This window comes from Clinocottus analis, unplaced genomic scaffold (genome assembly GCF_023055335.1).
Source record: "Clinocottus analis isolate CAN_PGR_092001 unplaced genomic scaffold, fCliAna1.0.p SCAF_15, whole genome shotgun sequence".
Lineage (NCBI taxonomy): Eukaryota > Metazoa > Chordata > Actinopteri > Perciformes > Cottidae > Clinocottus > Clinocottus analis.
The window spans coordinates 11,356,761-11,381,421 of NW_027175876.1; the positions used below are offsets into that span (position 1 = coordinate 11,356,761).

A 24,661-nucleotide genomic window follows, 5' to 3' on the forward strand; every position below is an offset into this window, starting at 1 on the left:
AAAATGTATTTCAGGGAACATTTACATTTACATTTTTCTCAAGACGTCCATACGAGAAAAAAAGAGCAAATATACCGTTTTCTCGAACTAAACTTCATTACCCATGATGCTTTGTTCCACTCCGCAGTGGTGCGGGGTGTGGTATTTGAATGACTGTGTGTGTATGTATCTGTGTGAGTCTCTCTCTGTGCGCGCGCGTGTGTGTGTGTGCGTGTGTGTGTGTGTGTGTGTGTGTGTGTGTGTGTGTGTGTGTGTGTGTGTGTGTGTGTGTGTGTGTGTGTTGCATACAGTAGGGAAGCTCCGTTTCTCCGCACAGACGGAGAGCCGCAAGCCCACCTCGGAGCATCAGTGAGCGGCGGACAGGAGGATGCGGGACGGCGCTGTGTAGCGGATCTACCGGGACCATATGAGTGGGACATCTGAATATGTTGTCATTGTCGGCATTGGTGATTTTTTTTTTTTCCCCCCACCGAGTGAATCTGGACGCGGATCTGCAATGAAGCGTCGATCCAACGCGTGAGATCTGCTGGCCGTCTGTGTATTCGTGAGCTAATATTACAGACAATAAGGAAAGGGAATTAGCCATCAGACGTATTAGTGGCATCTTTTATGCATTTTGTTGGTGGTTGAAAGAGGCTGTGTTATTTGGCACTATCGCTATTTTATTCATAATATGATCTACAACCGTAGTGAATTTGTCATTAATGATTTTTGAAAAAATCAATGGTTTCACAGTACACAGGCAGACAGGAGGCTGATTAAATACATCATATCCAGCCTGTTTTCAGTTAGCTGATATAGATTGTCCTTGTGTTGTATACACCAAGAAACAGAAGCCAGCCATGTCGAAAAATAAGAGCAGCGAGTCGGTGAAGGTGGTAGTTCGATGCCGTCCTTTGAACCGGAAGGAGGAGTCCAATGGGCCTGCGGGGTCCATCGTGCAGATGGACCTGCGGCTCGGACAGGTGATCCTCAGAAACCCTCGAGCAACAGCCAGCGAGCCTCAGAAAACATTCACGTTCGATGCAGTTTATGATGCAAACTCCAAACAGGGAGACCTCTACGACGAGAGCGTCCGGCCGCTGATCGATTCGGTGCTTGCGGGGTTCAATGGCACCATATTTGCCTACGGACAAACAGGAACCGGGAAGACTTACACCATGCAGGGGGCGTGGTTGGACCCGGAGAAACGAGGCGTGATCCCCAACGCTTTCGACCACATCTTCACACACATATCCCGCTCGCAGTCTGATAGGCAGTACCTGGTGCGGGCGTCCTACCTCGAGATCTATCTGGAGGAGGTTCTGGATCTCCTCGACCCCAACCACGGCAACGCCAGGGCCCTGGAGCTCCGGGAGAGTCCAGAGTCCGGGGTGTACGTGCGCGACCTCACATCGTGTGTCTGTAAGAGCATCAAGGAGATCGAGGAGGTGATGAACGTGGGCAACCAGGCGAGGGCGGTCGCGGCTACGGACATGAACGAACACTCGTCTCGGTCCCACGCCTTGTTCCTGATCACGGTGGAGTGCAGCCAGCCCGGACCTGACGGGAGGAAACACATCCGGGTCGGCCGCCTCAACCTGGTGGATCTGGCTGGCAGCGAGCGCCAAGCCAAGACCGGCGTCCAGGGAGAGCGCCTGAAAGAGGCCGCCAAGATCAACCTGTCCTTGTCGGCCCTGGGGAACGTGATCTCGGCACTGGCCGACGGGCGCAGCGGCCACGTGCCGTACCGGGACTCCAAACTGACTCGGCTGTTGCAGGACTCTTTGGGCGGGAATGCAAAGACCGTCATGGTCGCCACCTTAGGCCCGGCCCCCCAGCACTACGAAGAGACCCTCACCACCCTCCGCTACGCCAACCGGGCCAAGAACATCCAGAACCAGCCCAGAGTCAACGAGGATCCCAAGGACGCTCTGCTGCGCGAGTTCCAGATGGAGATCGCCCGACTCAGGGCCCAGCTCCACCACAGGAAGTGGAGCAGCAAACAGAAGAAGGAGCAGGTGGACGGCGAGGAATGGGAGGGCGACGGGGATGAAGCGACGGAGGGTGAGGAGGACGAGGAGGAAGGGGTGGAGAAGGAGGCGGAAGAGTATGTGAAGCTGGAGGAGCGGTTGGAGAGGGAAAAACAGGACATCAGAGAAGATCAATTCATGTTGGCTGATGAGAAGCAGAGGCTCCTGGGAGAGAAGGAGAGGATGATGGGAGTTCTGAGGAAGGAGCAAGAAGCCACCGAGCAACTGACCGCCAAGTACAAGGTGAGAGCTCGACCCTGTGAGTCCAGTCAGTAGCTTCATCAACGCATACTTGACAACATATCAACACACACATATTCACGTGTCATAAAAACACAGAAGACCCATAATCCTTTGCTCAGATTTCACATGGAAGCCACTCATGGTTTTATCTCTCTCTGTCGCTCTCTTTTACACACACACACACACACACACACACACACACACACACACACACACACACACACGCACACACATACACTAACCAGGATGTCAGATTAAGGATATGTGGTCTTTGGGATTGTTAAATGTGATAATCTGATGAGCTGTTATTAAGGAACATTACAACACAAAGAGCTTCATATCCAATTACATATCAATGTGTGTGTGTGTGTGTGTGTTTGTGTGTGTGTGTGTGTGTGTGTGTGTGTGTGTGCGCGCAACACATCAGGTATTAGTGAAAAATGAACCGTCTACATTTAAGGGGCCCTCCTGGTATTGAGTAATGTACTTCCAACCTTGGAGACTTGTTGGAGACAGATAAAAACAACACAATGGCCAAAATACATGCAGCATTTCCCGTATGTTTTTCCCAAATATGTCATTGTATTGTTTCCATTTTCCCTTCCATTTCACCTATAGAGCGCAAAACCCTTTTTGCGCTCTATATACGTGAGGCTGAGTGAAGACACATATTAAAAATAGAGCCAGACTTGTGGCCCTTTATTATTATTAGTTATTTGGTGCAGAATATAGAACAAGTAATCTCTAATCTCCAATTTTGGGGTGGCTTGAGTTCACGGGGATTCATTCACTCTGTAACCCCAAGAAGGCATCCGACTCCATCCCATGTCAAAGTATCCTTAAGCAAGACCCCTGGTTGCTCAAAGGGCAGCACACTGCTCCTTAATTAGAAGAATTTACACAAGGGGATTAATAAAGGATCATTTCTTCTTCTTTCTTAATCTCCACGTAGGAACCAGTTTGTGAGGTGCAGTCTGGTTCCATTTATTGAGTTTAAATCTCCTTTAACTCAATATTACTACAAACATATGGTGTTTTCCAGCACCAGTGGTTCCAATGAAGGGCATGATGTGTTGTTGTCTCTGCGTCTCTTTCCCCCACAGTCTGGTCGGATGTGTCATACGTCCAGACAGGAACTGGTGACCAATGTAGCTTGAAATGTCAATTCTCTCTTTGCCCTACACACTCACACACATACAGCAATCAAAGACTGAGTCAGAGCTGCATTAATTACTTGCTCTGACTCGTGGCCATATCCAGTCAATAAGTCAGTCATGCAGAGTGACTTGGTGACTACAGTCCATAATACTGTAGCTGCAGCCTGGACCATCGAACATGAGACACAAGGGATCAGCTTACTGAGCTGCAGAGGCCCTATTGTGAGGAAATGAGTGGAGGAAAAATATATTTTCAGTGGGCACATTGGAAGGCCGGGTTGAGGTTGTAGTGCTGCTGGTTTCCTACTTTTCTGCTATCAATTCGGTGATGCTCTGTGCAGATGTTCCTACTTTTCCCTCGACCTACCAGAGAGCCGTTATAAACTCGCAAAGCAGAGGCGTGATGGGTAATATACAGCCTGTGTAGGTGGTGGAGAGAGAGAGAGAGAGAGAGAGAGAGAGAGAGAGAGAGAGAGAGAGAGAGAGAGAGAGAGAGAGAGAGAGAGAAAGAGATCTTCGAGTTGAGAAAAATGACAGTTTTGAAGTCTGGGGAATGTAAAATCTGCGATTTGTTTCTTAACACATGTCGTAGAAAATAACTTTCGATTGTAAAAAGACAGTAAACTATACATTACTCAACTGTAGAGTTAGGTTGTTTTTCATAATTTCTGTGTTCAGGATATTATGGGCAAGCCTGAAATCATGTCTCCATGACGCACTGGAGCCAGCCTTATGATAACACCTCCCCGAGAACAACAGCAGATACCATCAGGGGTTGTGCGGCTCCATCAGCTACAACACGAACGTGCCACTTGTTTCACCATCACAATGTTATCAATTAGGTCAGAGAGCATTTTGAAAGCCTTTTTTTTTTTGTTGCTCTTAAAACACAGCATGCATTGTGGCTGCATTACGTTCTGTTCTATTGAAACATTGATCTGTTGATCTGGCGAATTTGTCGCGATCAATATGAAATAAAATGATATGTCATATATATTTTTACATGGATGGTCTATCACAAGATGGCGAATGTAAGCAAACTCTGTTATCAGGCGCAATAAATATTGTTCTACTGTTACGCATTATGTCCACAAAGATATTTTGTTTGTTTTATCTAATAAATGCACACAACAGCATACACCCAAACCAAAGATCTCTAATTTATCAAATTGGCAAAAACATTGTAGTGTGTATTACAACACTTGTGCCAACCGACAGTAAACTCAAGAGCTGTGTTAACTCTGTAGTTTTTGCCTCATCTTTCATACGTGGCACTTCTTCGTCCTGAGAGGAGGTACGAGGTCCCACGAGAGAGAGCTAATGTATATCCTGATGCGATGCCCTTCACACTGAGTGCTTTCATGTACGTTTCTGCATCTCCTGTTTCTTCCCATCACCGTGTCCTCCAAAGGGCCTTGCCACAGCCTAATGCTGTTTTGTGCTAAATCATGTGAAATCATCCGTGATTACACTGCACCCTCGTTGTCGCCGCGTTTGTGTTTAATGCTGACTGTGTGGCGGCTGTCAGCGCTGACAAATCAGCAGAAGTCCGTCTCTCCTCCCCCAGGAGGAAGATGATTGAGGACAACTGGTATTTCCTGCCTTCGATGCATCAGAAGGAAAACCTGCGCATGTTCAAAGGACTGTTTTTCAAGCAACATACAAATTCATTTGTTTATTCTAAGATGCAAATCTGGTGGTCAACAAATCTCATGAAAAACACTATACTATCAATGTTGCCCAATGTTCCTTCATTACCATGAACACACTGTCGCTGTAGTTTATTCTAAGTCATCCCACATAGTAGCATTCACTAAAAGCTGCAGTGTCCAGCTGTTTTAGGACCTGGTAGAGTTACCTACTTTAAAAAGATATATTATATCTATAAAATGTGTGATTTACATCTTCAGTCGGAACAAATGGGCTTCAGGAGGCGTTACAAATACCACAAAGCTTTAAAGGCATGAGGCTTTTTTTTTAAAAGTGTACACTGGATAAAACTGAATCACCATATGTCACATCTTATGGTCACAGGTCAGTTTACTATAATAAAATGTAAACAAATGTCCATTTGAAGTCTTTAGCTCAGTGCTGGTGTCACTGTTCACGCTCTGAAAATTAGTTGTGATCCTGCAACATTTCCATTTTAATCAATCAGCCGTGGCTGTGCCTCCCTCTGATTGGCTGAGAGCGATATTTGCCGACCAATCACAGCGTGTGGCCTGAGGGTCCCTCTTTTCTCTCTGCTCTGATAACCAATGAGAGACAGGTTGCCAGGCAGAGGGACAGTTTGACAGAGAAAGAGAGCGAGCGTGCGTGCGTGTGTGTGTGTGTGTGTGTGTGTGTGTGTGTGTGTGTGTCTGTGTGTCTGTGTGTCTGTGTGTCTGTATGTGTGTGTGTGTGTCTGTATGTTTGACTGGAGACCTGAACTCAGAAACGACCAATTATACATAAAATCAATGAAACCCTTCTCCATTTTCCTCCCTGTCTCTCAGATACACACACACACACACACACACACACACACACACACACACACACGCACGCACACACACACATGTAAGTGGGTCAGGAAACAGCCTTGTGAAGCTGTGTTGGGTCAGCTGGTGTTTCTGCAGGGTGCTGTTAGCTCACTGGCCTCCAAGGTGCGGCGCTCCATCTGTGGATTCTGTGTTGTAATGTTGCTGCAACTGTTGTGTTCAGCTGTTGTCTGCTCTGCTGGAGTTGCCCCCAAGTTTCACACGCGGGGGTGGGAGTAGAAGTAGTGAGATCCTTTACAAAAGTACACATTAGCTGTTGTTTGTTGTATAATGATTGGGCTGATAATTACTTTCGACACTAATCAACTGTTTGTTTTTCTGTTGTAATGAAACAATCAGTGGAGTCACTGTTGAGAGCTTCCTGCTGAGCAGCAGCTTCCCATAAGGAGGCTCCAGCGGACTATTCTTAGACCCACTTTTCTGGGTCAAAACTGTCACGTCTCGCTTCTTCTTACTGTCTCTGTACTTTAAGAAGAATATCTGAACTGTGGACCCTGAAACATGCTTATATTTTGCTACTCACGCCTCAGTCATGTCACGATAGCTCTTCATCTAAACATCTTGGTCAAACCTCAAGATGAGCTGCTTTGTTTCTCCGTCCCACTTTCTGTTTGTATGTTTCTACCTTCTTTCTCTTTCTCTCGTTCAAGTTACTTTTCTTTATGTGTCATTTACGACAGAGGTTATTTATTGAGGCGGTTTTACTTTCCGTCACGTGAACCTGCTTTAGCTACTATTTAGTTTAGGATTTTCTTTTTTTTTGCTTTTCTGACAATGCCTTGTTCCCAGGGAATAAAACTTAGGTCAATTTAATTCATTTTATTAAAAAATGCATTTTACTGGTAAAAAAATGTCACTTCAGATACTTGCAAATGTTGATAGGATTATACATTTAATTTAGGGGAACAGGAAATTATATTAGCAGCTCTCACGTGTGTGGATCTAATAAACTGAGACTAAAAATATATCTAAAAACCGCCTCCATGGCAAGCTGCCCAGATGAAGTCTGTTTTGTGGGAAACACTCCGCCATTTGTCTTTGATTTCTTTTGATCTTTTCATTTCTTTTGTAAAAAGCCAGACATAGATGTTGCACAGTCACACTTCACAACAAACAGAAGGAGGGTAACTCGGCCAGGAGCAGATAATTCAATCATTCAGCTGAAAAACAATTATATATACTATTGTGGGTACTATTTTTTTTTTTTTCACCATAAATGCCTTTTCCAGTCTTTGCTGTCTTTTGTCATTGGAGGAAATTGCATTGAGAGGTTACTGCATCCTGTAAACTGAAGCTCAGCCAATCAGAATGCACGACCAGCAACAATGCCAAGTAACACACACTCACATGCATGAACATACACACATATCAGCTTTCCACCATATACAGTAGACGTCTGTTTAAGCCTGCTGACTGTATTTTACCCCCCATGCACGCACACACACACACGCACACACACACACACACACACACACACACACACACGCACACACTTACACACACACACACACATACATGCATCACATCATGGATAGAATGACTGTTTCCTGTTTATAAAGCTGACTTCCTATGTAATTAGAGGAGGAAAAAGAGTCTGGACACAGAAAAGGAATGCCTGTGTGTGTGTGCGTGTGTGTGTGTGTGTGTGTGTTTATTTGTGTGTGTGTGTGTGTGTGTGTGTGTGTGTGTGTGTGTGTGTGTGCGTGTGTTTGCTAATGAACAGAAAGAGCTCATCACTGCTCTCCATCTTTCAGCATGGAAGCCACAATCACTGAATTATGGATGAATCAACTGTGTGTGTTTGTGTGTGTGTGTGTGTGTGTGTGTGTGTGTGTGTGTGTGTGTTCATGAACTGAGCATCCAGTCATGTGATCAGGGGAGTGAGCAGAGCCATATCTCAACACGAGGAGACAAACAAGCGCTTGCTTTAATCACTGCGAGTCCTATAATATTTTATGACCTACAGAGGTTACCACTAAGCGGCAATATTGTTTTTATACAAAATATTTAAATAACACTCGAAGCATATATCCGTTGTTAAACATTTTAATAATTAATTTAGCCATTTACAAGCTGTGTAAAGACTTTTCACCCCACAAATTTAGTATTGCATTCCTAAAGAACTGTAAAGGGACTTTTGTTAACAAAACAATGATTACTTTTTAAAGGTTAGGGAACCATCTTCACGGTTAAATGAATTCCATTGTTGAAACAGAAGCTAAACAACATAATAATAATAAGTCATCTTACAAATGACTTGTTTCATTCTGGTTGGATAAAACAGTGTCTTCAGGTTCATCTGGGTTAATTCTGGTCTTACATTGTGAGGCCAGATGTCACTCACCTCGCTCGTATGTTTGGTGGACGCACGAGATGATTGACAGCGAGTGAACTGTAATGAGATTCTGGGCTTTAGGTTGTGGCTCCTGATGCGGTTTCTGCATCGACCAGCACTGATGAAACAGAATGAAACAGATTCTCAAAGACAACCTGACATTTGTTCTCTTTTTTTCCTACGTCTCTTCTTCATGCCCAGCGTCTTTTTTCATTCCCCTCTCCTCTGCTTGCATGTCTCTGTCTCTTCCCAGCAAGCTTCCTGTCTCTCGGCTGCACACACGGTTGTCGTCACATTGTATTTATAACCCGGACGCTCCCAGCAGGCCGCTGGCCTCGCGGTGATTGGCTGGCTGAAGCGGTTGAGCCAGCTCAATATGCAACACTTCCCATTCTCCTCACTTTTCCCATCAGGAAACGGATCAGTCGCAGCCAGAAGAGTTTGAGCACACACTTATGTGCAGATTATGCATACGCTCACAAATATGCAGGCTGACACACAAGCTCAAGGAAGAGTGTGATGCATTAAGAAGCGCTTCAGTCTGCAGACGTCCTCGCAGACTTTCATCAACAATGAGGGAAGACACGAGAAACGATGAAGTCTGATGGCTACTTTCTGTTGTGGTGACATACAGCACACCACAAGCCATGAAACCAGTCAAATGTACTGCGTGGAACACTTTCTTAATTAGTCAAAGTAGGTTTTAAAAGACGATTCAAGTATTGTTAAAACAAGCTCAGCCAACCAAAATGTGATGCTTGTCACAAATCCATCCAACAGCCGTTGATTGTTCAGACAATTGCAATCAGTTTGCACGTCAAACAACAAAATTCCACCCAATCTAAAACAATTTTTAACAGAAAAAGGTACTAATAAAAACAAGAATGAAATACGCTGTTACAAACAAACAAACATTCTCTCGGCACTTTTTGTTGTTGCTTTAAACAAAACAAAAAAAATGATGACATTAGAAAATGTACTCTTTGGTATCCGTGAAATGTCATTTTATCTCTAAGTTACTTTTCCAAACATATCCACAGTGCTGTCAGCAGTGTTAGAGGGCACCTCATGCACCTGGGCTCACCCTGCAGGGTGTCACATACCTGCGATGTGGCCCTTTGCACAAGGCACCCTTTGGTGCCTTGTTGAGGTTTGTTTGAGGCCTTCAGCTACCTCTGATATAAACCCAATCGCATCATCAATAGATGATTAGAGCAACGTTTGAGTATTACGCTTTTGTTGTTATGTTAAAGACGGGAGGGTGAATGTTACTAACAAACACAGGACCTTCACTTTCCCATGTGAAACCCAAAAGTTGAGCGATTTTGATTTTATGTTATGAGATGCTACGTTGACAAAGTTATGTAACAAGCGTACTTATCTTAAGTCCAACCATGACCTCTAACCAAGTAGTTGTGTTGCCTAAACCTAAACGCAACCTTCTCAATGTTAACCGCGCTCAGACGTTCTGCGTCAAGGACACTACGCAAAAGGCTTCGTCGCGGCCTTCTGTGACGTGTAAATGTGAGATCATGTCGCCGGCACAGAACAGGAGATGATTGTGTTGCTGCACGGTAGACCATTTAGTTTAAATTTATCAAAAGAACCGACATACATTTTGAGACATTAAATCTGCTTTATTGATTGAGTATATGAGAAACCAGGACAAAAGGTTTATAATTAAATTATTGAAGAAACTGAAGCTCTTCTGTGACCTTAAGAGATCATCAGACATCCGGACTCTGTGTGTGTGTGTGTGTGTGTGTGTGTGTGTGTGTGTGTGTGTGTGTGTGTGTGTGTGTGTGTGTGTGTGTGTGTGTGTGTGTGTGATCAATCTGCATGGATGCCTGGAAACAGAATGACTCTTATGACGAGTGACTCATGTGATTGAAGATCATTGGGAATCCACTGAGTTATTGCTCTTCCTCGAGCTTCTCATCCTCTTCCTCATCATCGTCATCCTCCTCCTTTTCCTCCACTTCCTCTTATGTCTTCTTTTCATCTTCCCGTCTCCGATAGCTGCTTCATCTTAACATCAAAAACATGATCCCTCGTGTCGTGGAACCTCTGGCTGTGAATAAGTACATTTTCTTCTAGACTGTGAACTTAAATATGACATGAAGTCAAAGCAGGATTACATTCGACATTAACACTTCATGTATGACCTTTATGACAAAACAATCCCACCACATTATACATTTAGTGTGTTTAGAGCTTTCAATCACATTACAGGATCTACTTCAGCAGATGTAGTTTGTCATAGAAGTGTAATATTTTCCATGTTTGCTGTATAGCAACAAGGTTCAGGTACTAGTTGTTCGTTTAAGCACATTTTAAAATGTAAAATCTGAATTGTGTGATTGTGTGTGTTGACCTTGAACAAATCAAGCTGCAGTTTTGTGTAAAAGTAAGTGACAAGTTAAAATTCGACATGGCTGTTTAAGTACTTATTGTAATCGACTTAATAACAATGGCATATTGACATATTAACAAAGACAATATATATTCTGAAGATAAAACGATTTCAATAAGGAACGGTGGAAATGATAGGAAAGTCTTTGTTTCACCGAAACAAGTCAGGAAAAGAGAATGCGTGACAAAAGAAACGTAATTCTTGTTTTCAGCATTTTTCCTAACAAAACTGCTGAAATGAAGCCTTGTTTAGAGCATAATGCTCAACTTTTACTCAACCGGTTTTTGGAAAGAAAGAAAAAACACTGCAGCTCCTTCGCATTCAGCTGCGGAAGAAGAGTGCACTTTGTTTTCTTGTATGAACTCAATGCAAGCGCGGGGATATGTACAGCGTGACAAAACAGTGCTGGATTTTAATTGGGTGTTGCTGCATTTCCTGAATTGGTGCAATTAGGTTTTTGACATATATAGTTCCATGAACCCAGTGAGACTCAGAGTGGATGTCGTTATCTTTTACTGATGTTAAAACATGAATCGGCATTTTCTCTACATTAATGGCGTGATGGATGTGCCTGGTGAGGCATTGAGTGAATTGTAAACATGTCAAATCCTCCATTTAAGTCATAAAAGCCTGCATGTAAAGGATTTGTATCTAGTCAACCAGCGCTGCATGAGAGTGAAAACATGTGACATGAATAAGCCCTTTAATGAAGCTGAAAGAATATGACAAAACACAAAGAACAGCAAACAAGGCAGTCACACACACACACACACACACACACACACACACACACACACACACAAAAGGCAGCTCAGAACAAAGAGTCTTTCTGTAAAGACCTGCAGCAGACGCATCCTCGCTGAAGGACTCCACTGTACTCTCTGCATGAGTCTGAGAGTGTGTTTTGTGTGTGTGTGTGTGTGTGTGTGTGCGTGCGTGTGTGTGTGTGTGTGTGTGTGTGTGTGTGTGCGTGCGAGTAATAAAGAACGTATAGGCAGTTGACACACACTGTCTTTTTGTATAAAGTCCTGAGACTGGAATGTGGGCAATACAAAATGGCTGTGGCCCCTGTTTGCCCTTCTTGGGCCCCTTTTCTCTCTTTCCCCTACTTTTAAAAAAAAACAATTTCTTCCTCTGTTCTCTCACTGTTCTGTTTCTTGTCTCTCACTTTTTTGTATTCTCTATGTTCATTTCAGATTTCTGTCCTCAGGACATGCCGTGTGTGTGTGATCATGTAGAAGACACATTACATCACTGTGACCTCAGGCCTTTAATCTCCACGATAACCAAAGGCGCAGTAACCAGAGGCATGAAATGATTCTTCTTCAGATAACACACACATCCACCACAATCTGCAGCTTAGATTGTATTTCTTCAAAGGTTGAAATGATCATTAGAGAGCAAACCTTACAAAGTCTACGCAATGCTTTCCAGTTGTTAGTTTAATTTCTGAATTTTTTATTTATTATGAATTGTTAATCAGAATCTGAAGATCTGCATACACAATAATAATGGAGCCTGATAATAGAGCTATATGAAAGGTTCATAGATCCCAAATCTTATTATAATTCGTCCTGAACATGACTTTGCTAATGTCTGGGCAATCCATCCCACTGATATATATATATATATATATATATATATATATATATATATATATATATATATATATATATATATATATATATATATATATATCAGAAAATATTACAACTTTTTAGGAGACCCCCAAAGTCCGTGGGATTCATCCTCTGAGGACATCAATGTCTCCACACAAATGTCCCGGTAATCCATCTAATAGCTGTGGAGATGTGTCTGGATCAAAGTGGTTATCGGACTCTTTTGAACGTGATTCACGTCTGAAACGCTACAAAGTTTAAAGCCGAGCTCAGCTGGTTGTGGGATGATGTCATCGTGGATGTTAAGCCGCCCACTTCCAGCTCCGTCCGCCTCGTCAGCACAATGTCTGCACTGACTGCAGCTTCAACACACACACACACACAACTCACAGAGACTTAACTGTTCGGTGTCCGAATGAACTTATTTTGACCTTGAGAAAAACCCTCAACGTGTGTCTTTAAAGGGACTGGAGCCACTACAACGACACAAGACTGATTATTTTTCATAAACGTAAATCAAAATATTCTTTTTGCTTTTCTCAGGCGATGGAGAGCAAGCTGCTGGTTGGTGGGAAGAACATCATCGATCACACCAACGAGCAGCAGAAGATGCTGGAGGTGAAAAGGCACGAGATCGCTGAGCAGGTAAAACTGTGTGTAAGGCACACGATTCAAAATCAATTCAATAAACTGCATTTTACTAAGTACTCCTGAAAATAATGATTAGTGGAACCGTGAATGAGTGTGGATTTGTTTTTTTTAAAAATAAGTATGATGTTGAGAATATCTGCCAATATCAAGCAGGCGGCAACCTCCTGGTCTGCCGAGTGAAGCCGATGCTGAAGTGTCCTCAAACTTGCATTCTTGCTACTGACCATCAGGGGGCGACTGCTTCAGTTGCAAAATAATATATGTATGTATGTATAGAAAGTCTATGAGAAATTGATTCTATGACTTTTCACTTGATTTATTACCTCAGTAAACACTGTAAGCATGAGTTTATGGTCTCAATCGCTAGTTTAAAGTCTTCTTCAATACAGAATAATGTTCATTTTGTAAATTATGGTCCCATTGAGAGTAAAATAGACCATGAAGATAAGATGAGGTAATCCTTTATGAGTCCCGTAGTGGGGAACTTGCAAGATTACAGCAGCAGGAGACACATAGTGGAGTAAAGTAGACTCAGTATGCTTTAGGAGGGGCTTACTGCGACTGACAGGTCGCTGCCGCTACCAAACATATACTTCGTCACCTCGTCGCTTCTCCACAGTTCAAACATGGTAACTCACGTTCATCGGTTTGTGGAGAAGAAACAACATGGCAAAGGCCGTAATCCAAGATGGCGACAGCAAAAATGTCAAACTCAAGGCTTCAAAACGGTGCTCCACAAACCAGTGGGTGACGTCACAATGACTACGTCCATTTGTTATATACAGTCTATGGTATGAAGTGGTATATACCATATTTTAGTGTTGTTTTCCCTTTATTGTAATACAGCTGCAAAACATTAGGCTCTGAGCCTGTTTTTACATATACACAATGCTTCCCAGTTTTTTAAATGTAATCTATTGTTTGTTTGTGTGCAAAGGAGTAAGACAATGAATTTTTCCACAGCAGAACTTTGGAGTTCAGGTCGACCTGTTTATACCGCAAGCAGCATAAGGTGACATTTTAATAAATGCTTTCAGACTCGCAGCGAGAGGGAGATACAGCAGCAGATGTTGGTCCGGGACGAAGAGACGGTGGAGCTGAGAGAGACGTTCACTTCACTGCAACAGGAGGTGGAGGCCAAGACCAAGAAGCTCAAGAAGGTGCCCAGATACTTTACATACATCTATGTATGAAACTCAGAAAATGATCATGTACACAAATTCCCATACACGCTCATGTACATGCAGCAAGCGCACACACTTTTATAAACGGAAGACAAACAGATATATTTTACATGCACACACATTTCCACCTTCCTTTTTTCCCCCCTCCTAATGTCAGTATATCCCTCTTTACCCCTCTTTGACCCCTGACCTCTGACCTGGATCCTAATGGCCCCCCCGCCCCGGACACATGCTCCGTTCGGACACACACTTTACTCTCAGTACCTCAAGGTTTGTCCTGCCGTCCCCTCCTCTTTGCTGGGCCCTTCCCCCATTCCTCCGTCACTCCCTATCGACACTTTCTCTCTCGGGCCTCGTCACGCTTCTCATGCTAACCTTCTCAATCTGCAGGATCTGCCGACAGATCCCTCGGTGCAAACCCTCAAACAACTCTCCCAACCTTGTGAACCCCTCACCCCGCTCTACTCGCTTCCCAATTTGTCGCACGGCCAGCAGGACTAACCCCAAACAACCCGTTGTGTGTGTGTGTGTGTGTGTGTGTGGATGACAATGTGATTAATGATCCCGTGATGGTCTTTGCTCTCCTGATGCCCTAACGTGTGCCATGTGCCCTTCTCTCACTGCATGGTGCCGTCTCTCTGGGGAAAAGAAGGAGGATAAAGATGAGATCTCTTCACATGGGTTCCTGTTAGGGTTCCTGTTACCGCTCCACTTTTTTTGGTGATTGTCCTGTAGCCCTGCTGGGACTTTAAAGGCCCTAAAGAAAACTGTATGGATATATTATATGTAATGTGTCAGAAAGTACGGAAAATGTGCTTACAAGGAAGGAAATACGAGAAATATAAATTCAACACGTTTTCTAGACCTCGTAGATAAAAAAAACACCAAATGGAAACTGAAATATTCATTTTTTTTACAAGATATTTGATCAGGGCACCTTTAAACATTTCAAAGGAAAGGCTTCAGTAATCTTCTCAATTTCAAGAACATCCAGCAGACCTGCTGCTCTTCACAATCGATATCACAATGAATTAAAGATCATAAATATAAGTATTGTACAGGAATAGTCTACTTTGTTGTCATGAAACAGGGTGAATATATCCATCCGTAATTTACAAAGTAAATTAAAGGATTTTAGTGACCCCCAAATGTAGCTGTTTGTGCTTTCAGTGGGTCTCAAGTGTCAATCAAGACCCCCACACACACTCTATGATTATATATTAGGAGGAGTCTGAATCCAAGGATCTCTCTGATCAAGCCCTTGTGCACTGGATTTAAAAAAAAATAGGCTATACTACTCTATTGTTTTGGAAATATTCCAATTTCAAACATATTTTTATCAACAAATAAAAAAGCACAAATGCCAAAACAAAAAAAGCCTCCACAACACAAAGTGAGCGGCCAGCTTCTTCCTCACAGGTGAGGAATGACCTTGAACTGCAGCGTCACCTTTCAGCGAGTCGGGTTTAGCTGAAAGCCCGTGCAGTCAAAGCATGAAAAGTGTGAACGCTCATGAGCACAGCAGGAAAGACGAGGAGCGAGCCGGGGAGAGGGAGGGCGGCCGTGATGCCGTGCTCCTATTGGATGCCCTTTTCCTCCAGACACCCCAGTGCCTCCAGTGCTGTTGCTACGGGCAACCAAGCTCCAGTTCATCAGCGACTCCGCTGCACTGGGCGTCATCTCTCCTGCTCACCCGCTCCGTTTGTCGCTCTCTCTCTCTCTCTCTCTCTCTCTCTCTCTCTCTCTGTCCTTCTAGCTGTATGCCAAGCTCCAGTGCATCAAAGCGGAGATCCAGGACGTGAACGACGAGCACGTGAGGAGCCGGCAGGAGCTGGAGCAGACGCAGAACGAGCTCACCAGAGAGCTCAAGTTCAAGTGAGTCCAGCACACGGGCAGAGGAGTCGGAGGAGTCTGCAGAACCAGCAGCAACACGCCCGCAGGGGTTCAGCCCGCACGTCACACGGAGAAGTCACGCGTCCAAACGCAGACAGATGCCGACGGAGATGCTGAACTAATGCACGAAACTGGCAAATACAAAAGTTCAATATGAGTTTGAAACATTCTGTTTAATCCGTTTGTACAACAACTCAACGAGCATCTTCTTTGTTTTACATACGTAGAATGAGCCAGCTAGGAAAACTTCAACTGCATGTTTCTCAACTTAAGAGAAGATGGAGAGGAAAATCTGCTCTTTCATATTTTGATATTGACTGATGTGTTGACCAATGAGCCTCGCCTGCTGGTGGGCCTTCAGACCAAAAGCCATCCTGTGTTTGACGTGTGTGGTAATGTCGGCAACGCAGGATGATCCTGAGGTTACGTCGACCTGACTGATCTACTGTCAGTTTGACTGGACCTCAGCTGTATCACTCAAATAAATACATGTTAAAATAAAGTAGAACAATGATTCTATACATTTAGAAAAATAGACTTAGAAAAAACGCTAACAGTCAATTAAACCCTGTGTGTTCTGCTCATGCAGGTATCTGATCATAGAGAACTTCATCCCCCCAGAGGAGAAGAATAAAATCATGAACAGACTGACCTTTGACCCCGAAGAGGATCAATGGAAGTTTCAGCCTCTCGTTCCTGCTGAAAGGTCAGTGTGGGTTTTAGATGCTGGGAGGTTATTCCCATCGGAGCCATCAGGTGTAAATAATGGACTCAAAAATGTGTTTAACTTCAGTCGTGGTGCACGACCTTTTGACCTTCCTGCTCTCTGTGTCACCCGCTCTTTTTCTCTTGTTTCTTTCCTGCTATTCTTCAGTGCGATTAAAGCAAAATAATCCCTGTAAACAGACCTTTAAAGGGGTTTTGGTGTCATTCACAACGGGAGAGAAAGTTGCGTCATATTTCTTTTGGAGGGGAGCGTTGTGAAAAGGCCCTTTGGCCTTTCGGCCTTTCGGCCTTTTGGCCTTTTTGACATTGATTTCTCATCGAGCTCTTCTTCTGTTCAGTAAATCCTCGCAGATGAAGAAACGTCCGGCGTCTGCAGTTGGTTACAAACGACCAATCAGCCAGTACGCCAGGGTTGCCATCGCGATGGGTGCTCACTCCAGATACAGGGTAGGTGTGCGTGTGTGTGCGTGTGTGTGTGTGTGTGTGTGTGTGTGTGTGTGTGTGTGTGCTCATAATGAAACTGACTGGCTATCAGCTTTGGTTATTAACAAAAATGGGTTAAACAAAATGTAACTAACAGATATCACCGTGAAACTAATAATTAGTTTATTTAAAAATGTGTGTTTACATATTGAAATGAGACATCATTCTATCGATTCAGTGCTGATTTGCTCACATTTCCAGAAGAGAAATCTGAACATCGGAGAAAGTCAAGCTATGAATTATGGTTTCAGATGTTTGGGTTCACGCATGCGCTTTGTGTCTTTTTTCAGCGTTTCGGGGAACATAACAGTGTTTACTAAGGGAATTTCAGATATCTCTATATTTATCACTCCATAAATCAGAAAATACTGTCATGCCAGTCAATGTTTTCCATGTTTCTAGGAATAAAATGCTGTATACATCTGGTCTGAATGATACATGAATATAGATAGGAATGAAACTGGAAAGTTTGGTGCAAAAACACTAATTCAGAGAAAACTGCCTTTTAAGATATGTATCGTAAAACTCTGCAAATCTTGAAGACACTACAGGAGAAAAGGGAAAATGTAACGGAGATATTATCACTTTAAAACACCTCAGGGTGTATTGGATATGGTTTCTGTCCACTATGATTTATTGAGTGTTTTTCAAGCCCAAAGTGATGTCCAGTTCATAAAATAAAAGACATAATGGGGGACATAAGCAGTGGAAAGCATGAATCAATTATACAACATATTAATCTGTAGAAAATGGAGCGAAAGGAGTCAGTTTAACCTGAACAGAAGGGATTAAAAAATGAACTTTTAAACCCTGGAACCAGAGCCTGCAAAGCCTTGTACCTGATCGTAAGATTATTCCTAAAAGAGATTGGCAGCCAGCTTACTTTGTGTGCGTCTGTGTGTGTGTGTGTGTGTGTGCTTGTGCATGTGTGTGTGTGCGTGCAGGCTGAGAACATCATGTTTCTGGAGCTGGACATGACTCCTCCAAACTCCGCCTCCCTGGATCGCTCGGCGGAGTCGGAGCCGAACCAAAGTCACTCTCTGGACAACTCGCCCACCAAGGACAGAGGCGTCCGCAAGTCTCGGTCCTGGTGAGCCTGAACCACCGAACCAGATTTTACCTCCATATCCTCTCATGGACTGCCTTATCACACATACTGCAGAAATTGTAGTGCATAAATTACTTTTTCGTGCTCTTTTACTTTATTAAATTTGATGTATTTGTGTATTTGAATCTTTTTTGTTCTTTAAAGTCATGTTTGATAAGTTTGATGAAGCAAAGCGTTATGTTTAACTGTGTAATATCAGACGCCAGTACATATTCTCACACAGCTCATTAGTGATCACAATTGAGAGGTTTTTTAGAAAAACAGTCGAGCCAATATTAGATAATTTATCCTGCTGGATAATATGTCAGAACAAGAAACTGCAAAGATAAAATATAAGGTACATTTTTCCACTGTAAATGCACTCAATACATATCCTGACCACAATCATTTAAAAATCTAATTTAAGGGATCCACAACAATGTGTGAAAAGATGAATATTGGCATTGTTATCTGTTCTGGTTTAGTATGTTCAGTGTTAGACTGTAGACTAATATAGATAGATATTTATATCAATATACACTATGTAATTACCCAAGTTTTGGAATGAAATACCTCCACTATTACTTATAGTATCCATTTGTACAAATACAACTTTGTATATGTGCAAAACTTGCTTTTACTGTCTGATTAGTGTAAAGGGTTTAGAGTCAATGCATCCCTAAATGGGATTATTCAGGATTAGCCACACCCTCTCTAGGCGGTCCTAATCTGAGGGTTTATCTCATCTGCTCAGCAGTCTGTGATCTCAATGTTACTGAATAATCCCATTAACCTGCGTCTGAATTGTATGTAAAGGCAGAGATTATGCATTATGCATTATCCATAGTTTTAGTTTTCATATCTGACTTCTCCTCGTTGTATTTTTTGCAGGTGCCAGACACCAAAATCCATCACTTCCTCCTCTTCCAATGTCTCCTTGGCAGCATGCCACACTGCCACACCCATGACGGCGCAGTAAAGGTTTACTGAAGAGGATTTTTTTTTGTTTGTATTGCTATTTATTTTATTCCTCCGCTTCCTCTTTCTTCTTTTCCTCTTCCTGTTTTGGGCCGATAATCCTCTTAAAAACTTCAATAACTGGGACACAAACACAAACTTTCACCTGTGCGGAGTCCGAAGAGGAGACAAACTAAAGTAGGAAGTGATCAACAGGACAGGAAACTCAATGACCTGATGAACCTCAGAAACTCTATAAAACACCACTTCCTGCTGCTCCACGGACGCAAACCCGTCTCTCTTTGCATGTGTGTGTGTGTGTGTGTGTGTGTGTGTGTGTGTGTGTGTGTGTGTGTGTGTGTGTGTGTGTGTGTGTGTGTGTGTGTGTGTACAGGGTTGTATGATTGTCTCTTTGTGTGTCTAATTATGATCGAATGAGATCTGAAAGCTCACAAACTGCTTGAATCCCCTGTAAGATACCAGTGTACATATTTCATATATTTGGTCTGTTTTCTGTGTAAAAAGGGAGACAGTTGGATGAGAAAAGATGTAACATACTTTAAGGTGCGGGCTGTTGTTGGTCAGATGAGGTGCTCTGAAACCTGAATGATGACCTTTGTCACACCCGTTGTCTCTCATTGTTCCTCTTTGTGTCCTCCACAGTTTCTGATTTAAAGCCTTACAATGGTTTCATTCAAATTAAAATGGTTTTATTCAAACCAGGTCGATGGGGAAAAGACGAGGCCACCAGGACACAAATGTTGCTGTGGTTAAAAATGTATATCTTTAAGATATTTGTCCGAGGTTTAATAAACAACGTAATCCCCTTAGTAATGACACTACAGTGAGTGTTCATCCTTGGCACTGGAAAAAACTGAACCCAAGAGCTTTTTCTGGAGCGGGATTAGATCCATCCTATGAGGAAGACTATACAATGTGGTTCAAACATTACGCTAATTGTTTTTTGTTCTTTTTGTTAAAACACATCTAAGTATTGTACCCTAGGCCACCAGCTAACTTAGCAGTGATGCTAACTCAGACATACTTACAATTAAATACATCCTTAAAATGTAAAAAAAAAAAAAAAAAATGACGCTCTGCTTTGCCTCCGCTTCAAATTATATATTCCTCATCAGGAGTTTTCTTCTTCCTTCATCTTCCTCTTTCTCTGAATGATGATGATACCTAAAAACTTTTATCCATTCATCTGATTTCAGTCAACTGTACTTGTATGATGATGAAGACGACGACGACGAAGACCTTCATTCCCACAGCAGCAGCTGTTAACATTCAGGTCGGGTCCAGCAGGTATTGCGTCATACCTGCTGGGAGGTTGCCTGGCTTGTGGTTCAGTTTAGTGTCATGGGTTCGGTAGTTGCTGGAGGTCAGGAGCAGCAGGCGGTGGGGTCAGTCAGACTCATCATCACTGTATTATTGATGCCACAGATCCAGTTGCAGCTGAACCCCTGATGGACGGGAGAGAGCACAACGCAGCCGTTCACCAGTGTATAGAAACTACATTTATTACCAGTGAGCCAATCGGTTTTGTTTTTTCACCATTCTGTTCGATAAGACTTGAGACGTTGGTGACCCTGAACATGCAAAATGACCCAACTACGAAGCCATGTCATTGATTAACCGGGATGAATACTAACTAATAATTGATTGTAGTAAATGTAAGAAATAATAATGAATTGTAAACAAGTTCCCAGAGTACAACAAACAAACCAAACCTAAAGATTGTGATATAATACAAAGGGAAGCAACACTTTTCCCTATTTGATGAGATAAAGCCAGAAGAAAAAAATGGTTTCATAATTCTTCAGCAATTGCAGTAGTCTACTAAAAATAATCCATCAGTAATCTAAACAAAATGGGTAAGAAGCAGTTTAAAATGACAAAAACACTTTCTGTGGACTTTGCAGTTCCTGTTTTCAGTGAATTAAATCTGTGTTAACCTCCTTCCTTCACTGTCTCAACCGTTTACAGATGCACACTGAGGATTTTATGTCTTTGGTCATCGGTCTCTGGGTCCATCATTGACCCAGTTTGGGCACACAGTAAATGTTTAAATGTTGTGAGGCTTCATGAAGATGTGTCTATTGGAAATTAAAATGTATGCATACCTTTAACGGAGTAAAAGATTGCTCACAAAAGGAAGTTGATATACATTATATATACAAATAAAAGAATGTGTTGTACAGTTTTTTGGGGATATATCAGGTCACATTTCAGGGTGCTGTTCTCCAGAGAAAGACATCAAGATATTAATATTCAAGCGAGAAATAAAAACATTGGTTTCTGCAACACTTAAAAGAACCTAAAATGTTTACCTGCTGTTTATTTGCCTGGCGTGAAACACAGCATCTGCCTCAAAATATCAACGACTTATTAACATTCTACGGAAGAGAGTGATACAAGGATGAGGAAGATTTGCCGAGCATTATTCAGAAAACAAATGGTTATTCTTGGCTGTTTTCAAGTCTATGTTGCCTCATTTATAAACATTTGGTCCTGTTAGTCAGTAAAACCATTCATGTGGGTTTCCTGTCTGTCAGGGCTGTAAAATATTGTATAAATGTGTCTGTGTGAGGGCTGTGGGGGAGGAGGAAGGATGCCGATGGAAGAGGGGGGATGGATGCAGGAATCCAAAGACAATCAGGAAGTGACTGTGGAGGCGGTGGATACTGAGCCTGTTTCCATGGTAACCTGCCAGTGAAGGATGTTGGGACGGGGAATGGAGGGGGGTTGTGTATCTATGTGTTTGTAACACGGTGGTCCACTGGAGCTGAGCTCATGTCTGGCTGACAAAAAGAAAAAAAAAATCAAATAAAGACGTCAAAGGATCAGATTCAGGATCCGATCAATCGTGTTTAAATATCTCTAATCGATAGAAACTGATTTATTTCAGGCCGTTATGTGTGTCAAGAGAAGGGATATTTAATTTAATTGTGTTTCATTAGGATTACTGTTAGCTTCATTGGAGCCGACGCTTTCCTCCTATGGTCCAGATTACATGCAACATTTATGATACAATCCAAAACACACACGATCAATACATACTGCAACTATGAGGCTGTGAGACTGTGAGACTATGCAACTATGCAACTATGAGACTATGAAACTTTGCAACGACGCAACAATGCAAACTATGCAACAACATGCTCCCAAATATGACATCTTACAGGAAGTAGGAAGTCATGGGTTACAGATTAAGTCGTGTTCCAGCATTGTGGAACCTCCATGCACAGAAGTCTCCATTATTACAACAGTTCAGTGTAATAACTGTTATGTTTTATTTTGTGAGACTAAAACTGAAACTTATTTTCATTATTGATTAAGTTCATTTAGTGTCAGAGATCCAAGGATGGCGTTGTTCCACCACTTTCAGGACAGCTTTGCCAAGATTCTACTTATTTTTTGAATCTATTTTCCCCAGGATGAATCCCACTGACTGATGGTTCTCTGGCTTTCCATCTAGCGCCACCATGAGGTTAACATTTGTAGTTTTGAGTTATTACAACAATGGAATCCTGCATGAATTGAAATAACTTCCCTCTAGCGCCATCATCTGGCCATCATCTGGTCAAAATCTGTCTCTGTAGAGTGTTTACCATACCTTGGTGACATCGTTTAGTGTAGTTTTATTCTAATTTTGTTATGACTTTAACATATTTTAAAAAAAAAAAAAGATATGTTGATGGTGGAAAAGTTGATTTGTGGAAAAATGTATCAATGACAGCATTGATGTAGTTTATATGTTGCATTCACCCTGTTTGTTTTCAGAGAAATATTAATATACAGCCAGTCAGACAGCTTATTAAAATGAAAATAAAAAATATAATGAAGAAGTATAAAGTAGTCAGTTATTAACAGTTAGTCTGACACACACAATAACAGATTAGTAATCTTAGAAGTTTTGGATGAACACCTTCGAGTTGTGATTTATGAGCATTCACACACACACACACACACACACACACACACACACACACACACACACACACACACACACACACACACACGCACACACAGGTACAATGCAATCTCAGTCGGATCAGCAGTTGAGGCGTAACAGAGGTCTCTTCTCTTCTTCTCTCTGCTTCACCCTCCAGCTTGTTGACGTTTAATATTTCATGAGCAAAGAGCAGCTTTATTAGGACACATCTTTAATTCACTCACGCAGACGATAAACAGCATTAAGCACTACATGAGACCTGTTAACATTTACCAGTACAATAATCACAATACAGAAACCAGCTTTGGATATTAGATAAAAGAAGCTTGTGAGTTGTTCTAAAAACACCAGATATTGAATAGTGACGACCTCATTCCCTATTAACAATAACTCCTGGTGATCGGTCCCATACATCCAGTTTATAATGGATCTTTCATTGCATTTTTATGAATTCATGAGTCCCTAATTTTGTTTAATATATCAGAGACTATCCAACTAAATGCTGCATTGCTGCACATTGATCCTAACTAGGAAAAGTGGTATTGGAAAGTGGTAAAAGGAGCCTTTTAGAGCAGGGTTGAGGCAAACAGTAATTACTAAGTGGGCCGATGCTGCCCTCTGTTGTAAGAGGAGGAAAAATCCTCATTGTGCAGCTTCTGTTCCACCTCCAAGCTAACTTTCATCCAGAAAATACCTAATAAATAAATATCTTATGGACAGAAAACCCTTTCTCAAATGACGTTTGAATTGCCAGTTGTGTATGCCTTCATTGAACTAAACCACCAAGCACCACTAAGATACAACAAAACTAAAAAAATCACTTAAAGTGACAATTGTTGCCTCTACACAGATTATTTGCTGTGGTTGTTGTGGGTATGTGAAGCAATAAACACATTATTGTTCATACTTTGTACCTGATAACAACCAGTGTGATTACAATTGGTGGTAAATATTAAGATCCCATTCATTGCACAGGTTAAACATTAACTCCGGCCGGCACTAATTGGGGCAGAAGAAATCTGATTCAGGTCGCACAAAGTGAAGATGTTGTGCAGTGAGGCACAGCTGTAGTGTCAGATTAAGTCTGTCATCAGAAATTTAATGCAGACGTTGAAAGCTAAATTATGCATGAATGCTCGTCTGCTGGTACAGTCTGAAGGTTAGATCCCAGAAAGACCTACAAAATAAAATAGTGTGTTTCCACATAGTGATAGAGTCGTTTGATGAGTGTGAACATGATTTGCAATCTTCAGATCTCAACCCAGTTGAACACCAGAGTGTTTTTCCAGCATCAAGCCAAATCTCAGTGTTTGTGTCCCACAAGTCCTGAAGCCCTGGACCCTCAGGGGACTTAACTGACATCACCTGGTAAATGATTGAGCGAGAGAGGTTGCGGGGGCTTG

The 24,661-nt window shown here is 42.3% G+C and overlaps 1 protein-coding gene across 1 annotated transcript; it reads left to right on the top strand.

Moving 5' to 3' along the window:
- Positions 1-294: 294 nt before the first annotated feature.
- LOC137785556 (kinesin-like protein KIF3C) lies at positions 295-19,585 on the top strand. Its single transcript, XM_068576895.1, has 8 exons — positions 295-2,255; positions 12,863-12,964; positions 14,008-14,130; positions 15,911-16,029; positions 16,637-16,753; positions 17,112-17,220; positions 18,201-18,346; positions 19,235-19,585. Exons 1-8 carry the CDS (start codon positions 843-845, stop codon positions 19,320-19,322), a joined length of 2,217 nt encoding a protein of 738 aa, XP_068432996.1. The 5' UTR covers positions 295-842; the 3' UTR covers positions 19,323-19,585.
- The last annotated feature ends 5,076 nt before the right edge of the window (positions 19,586-24,661 follow it).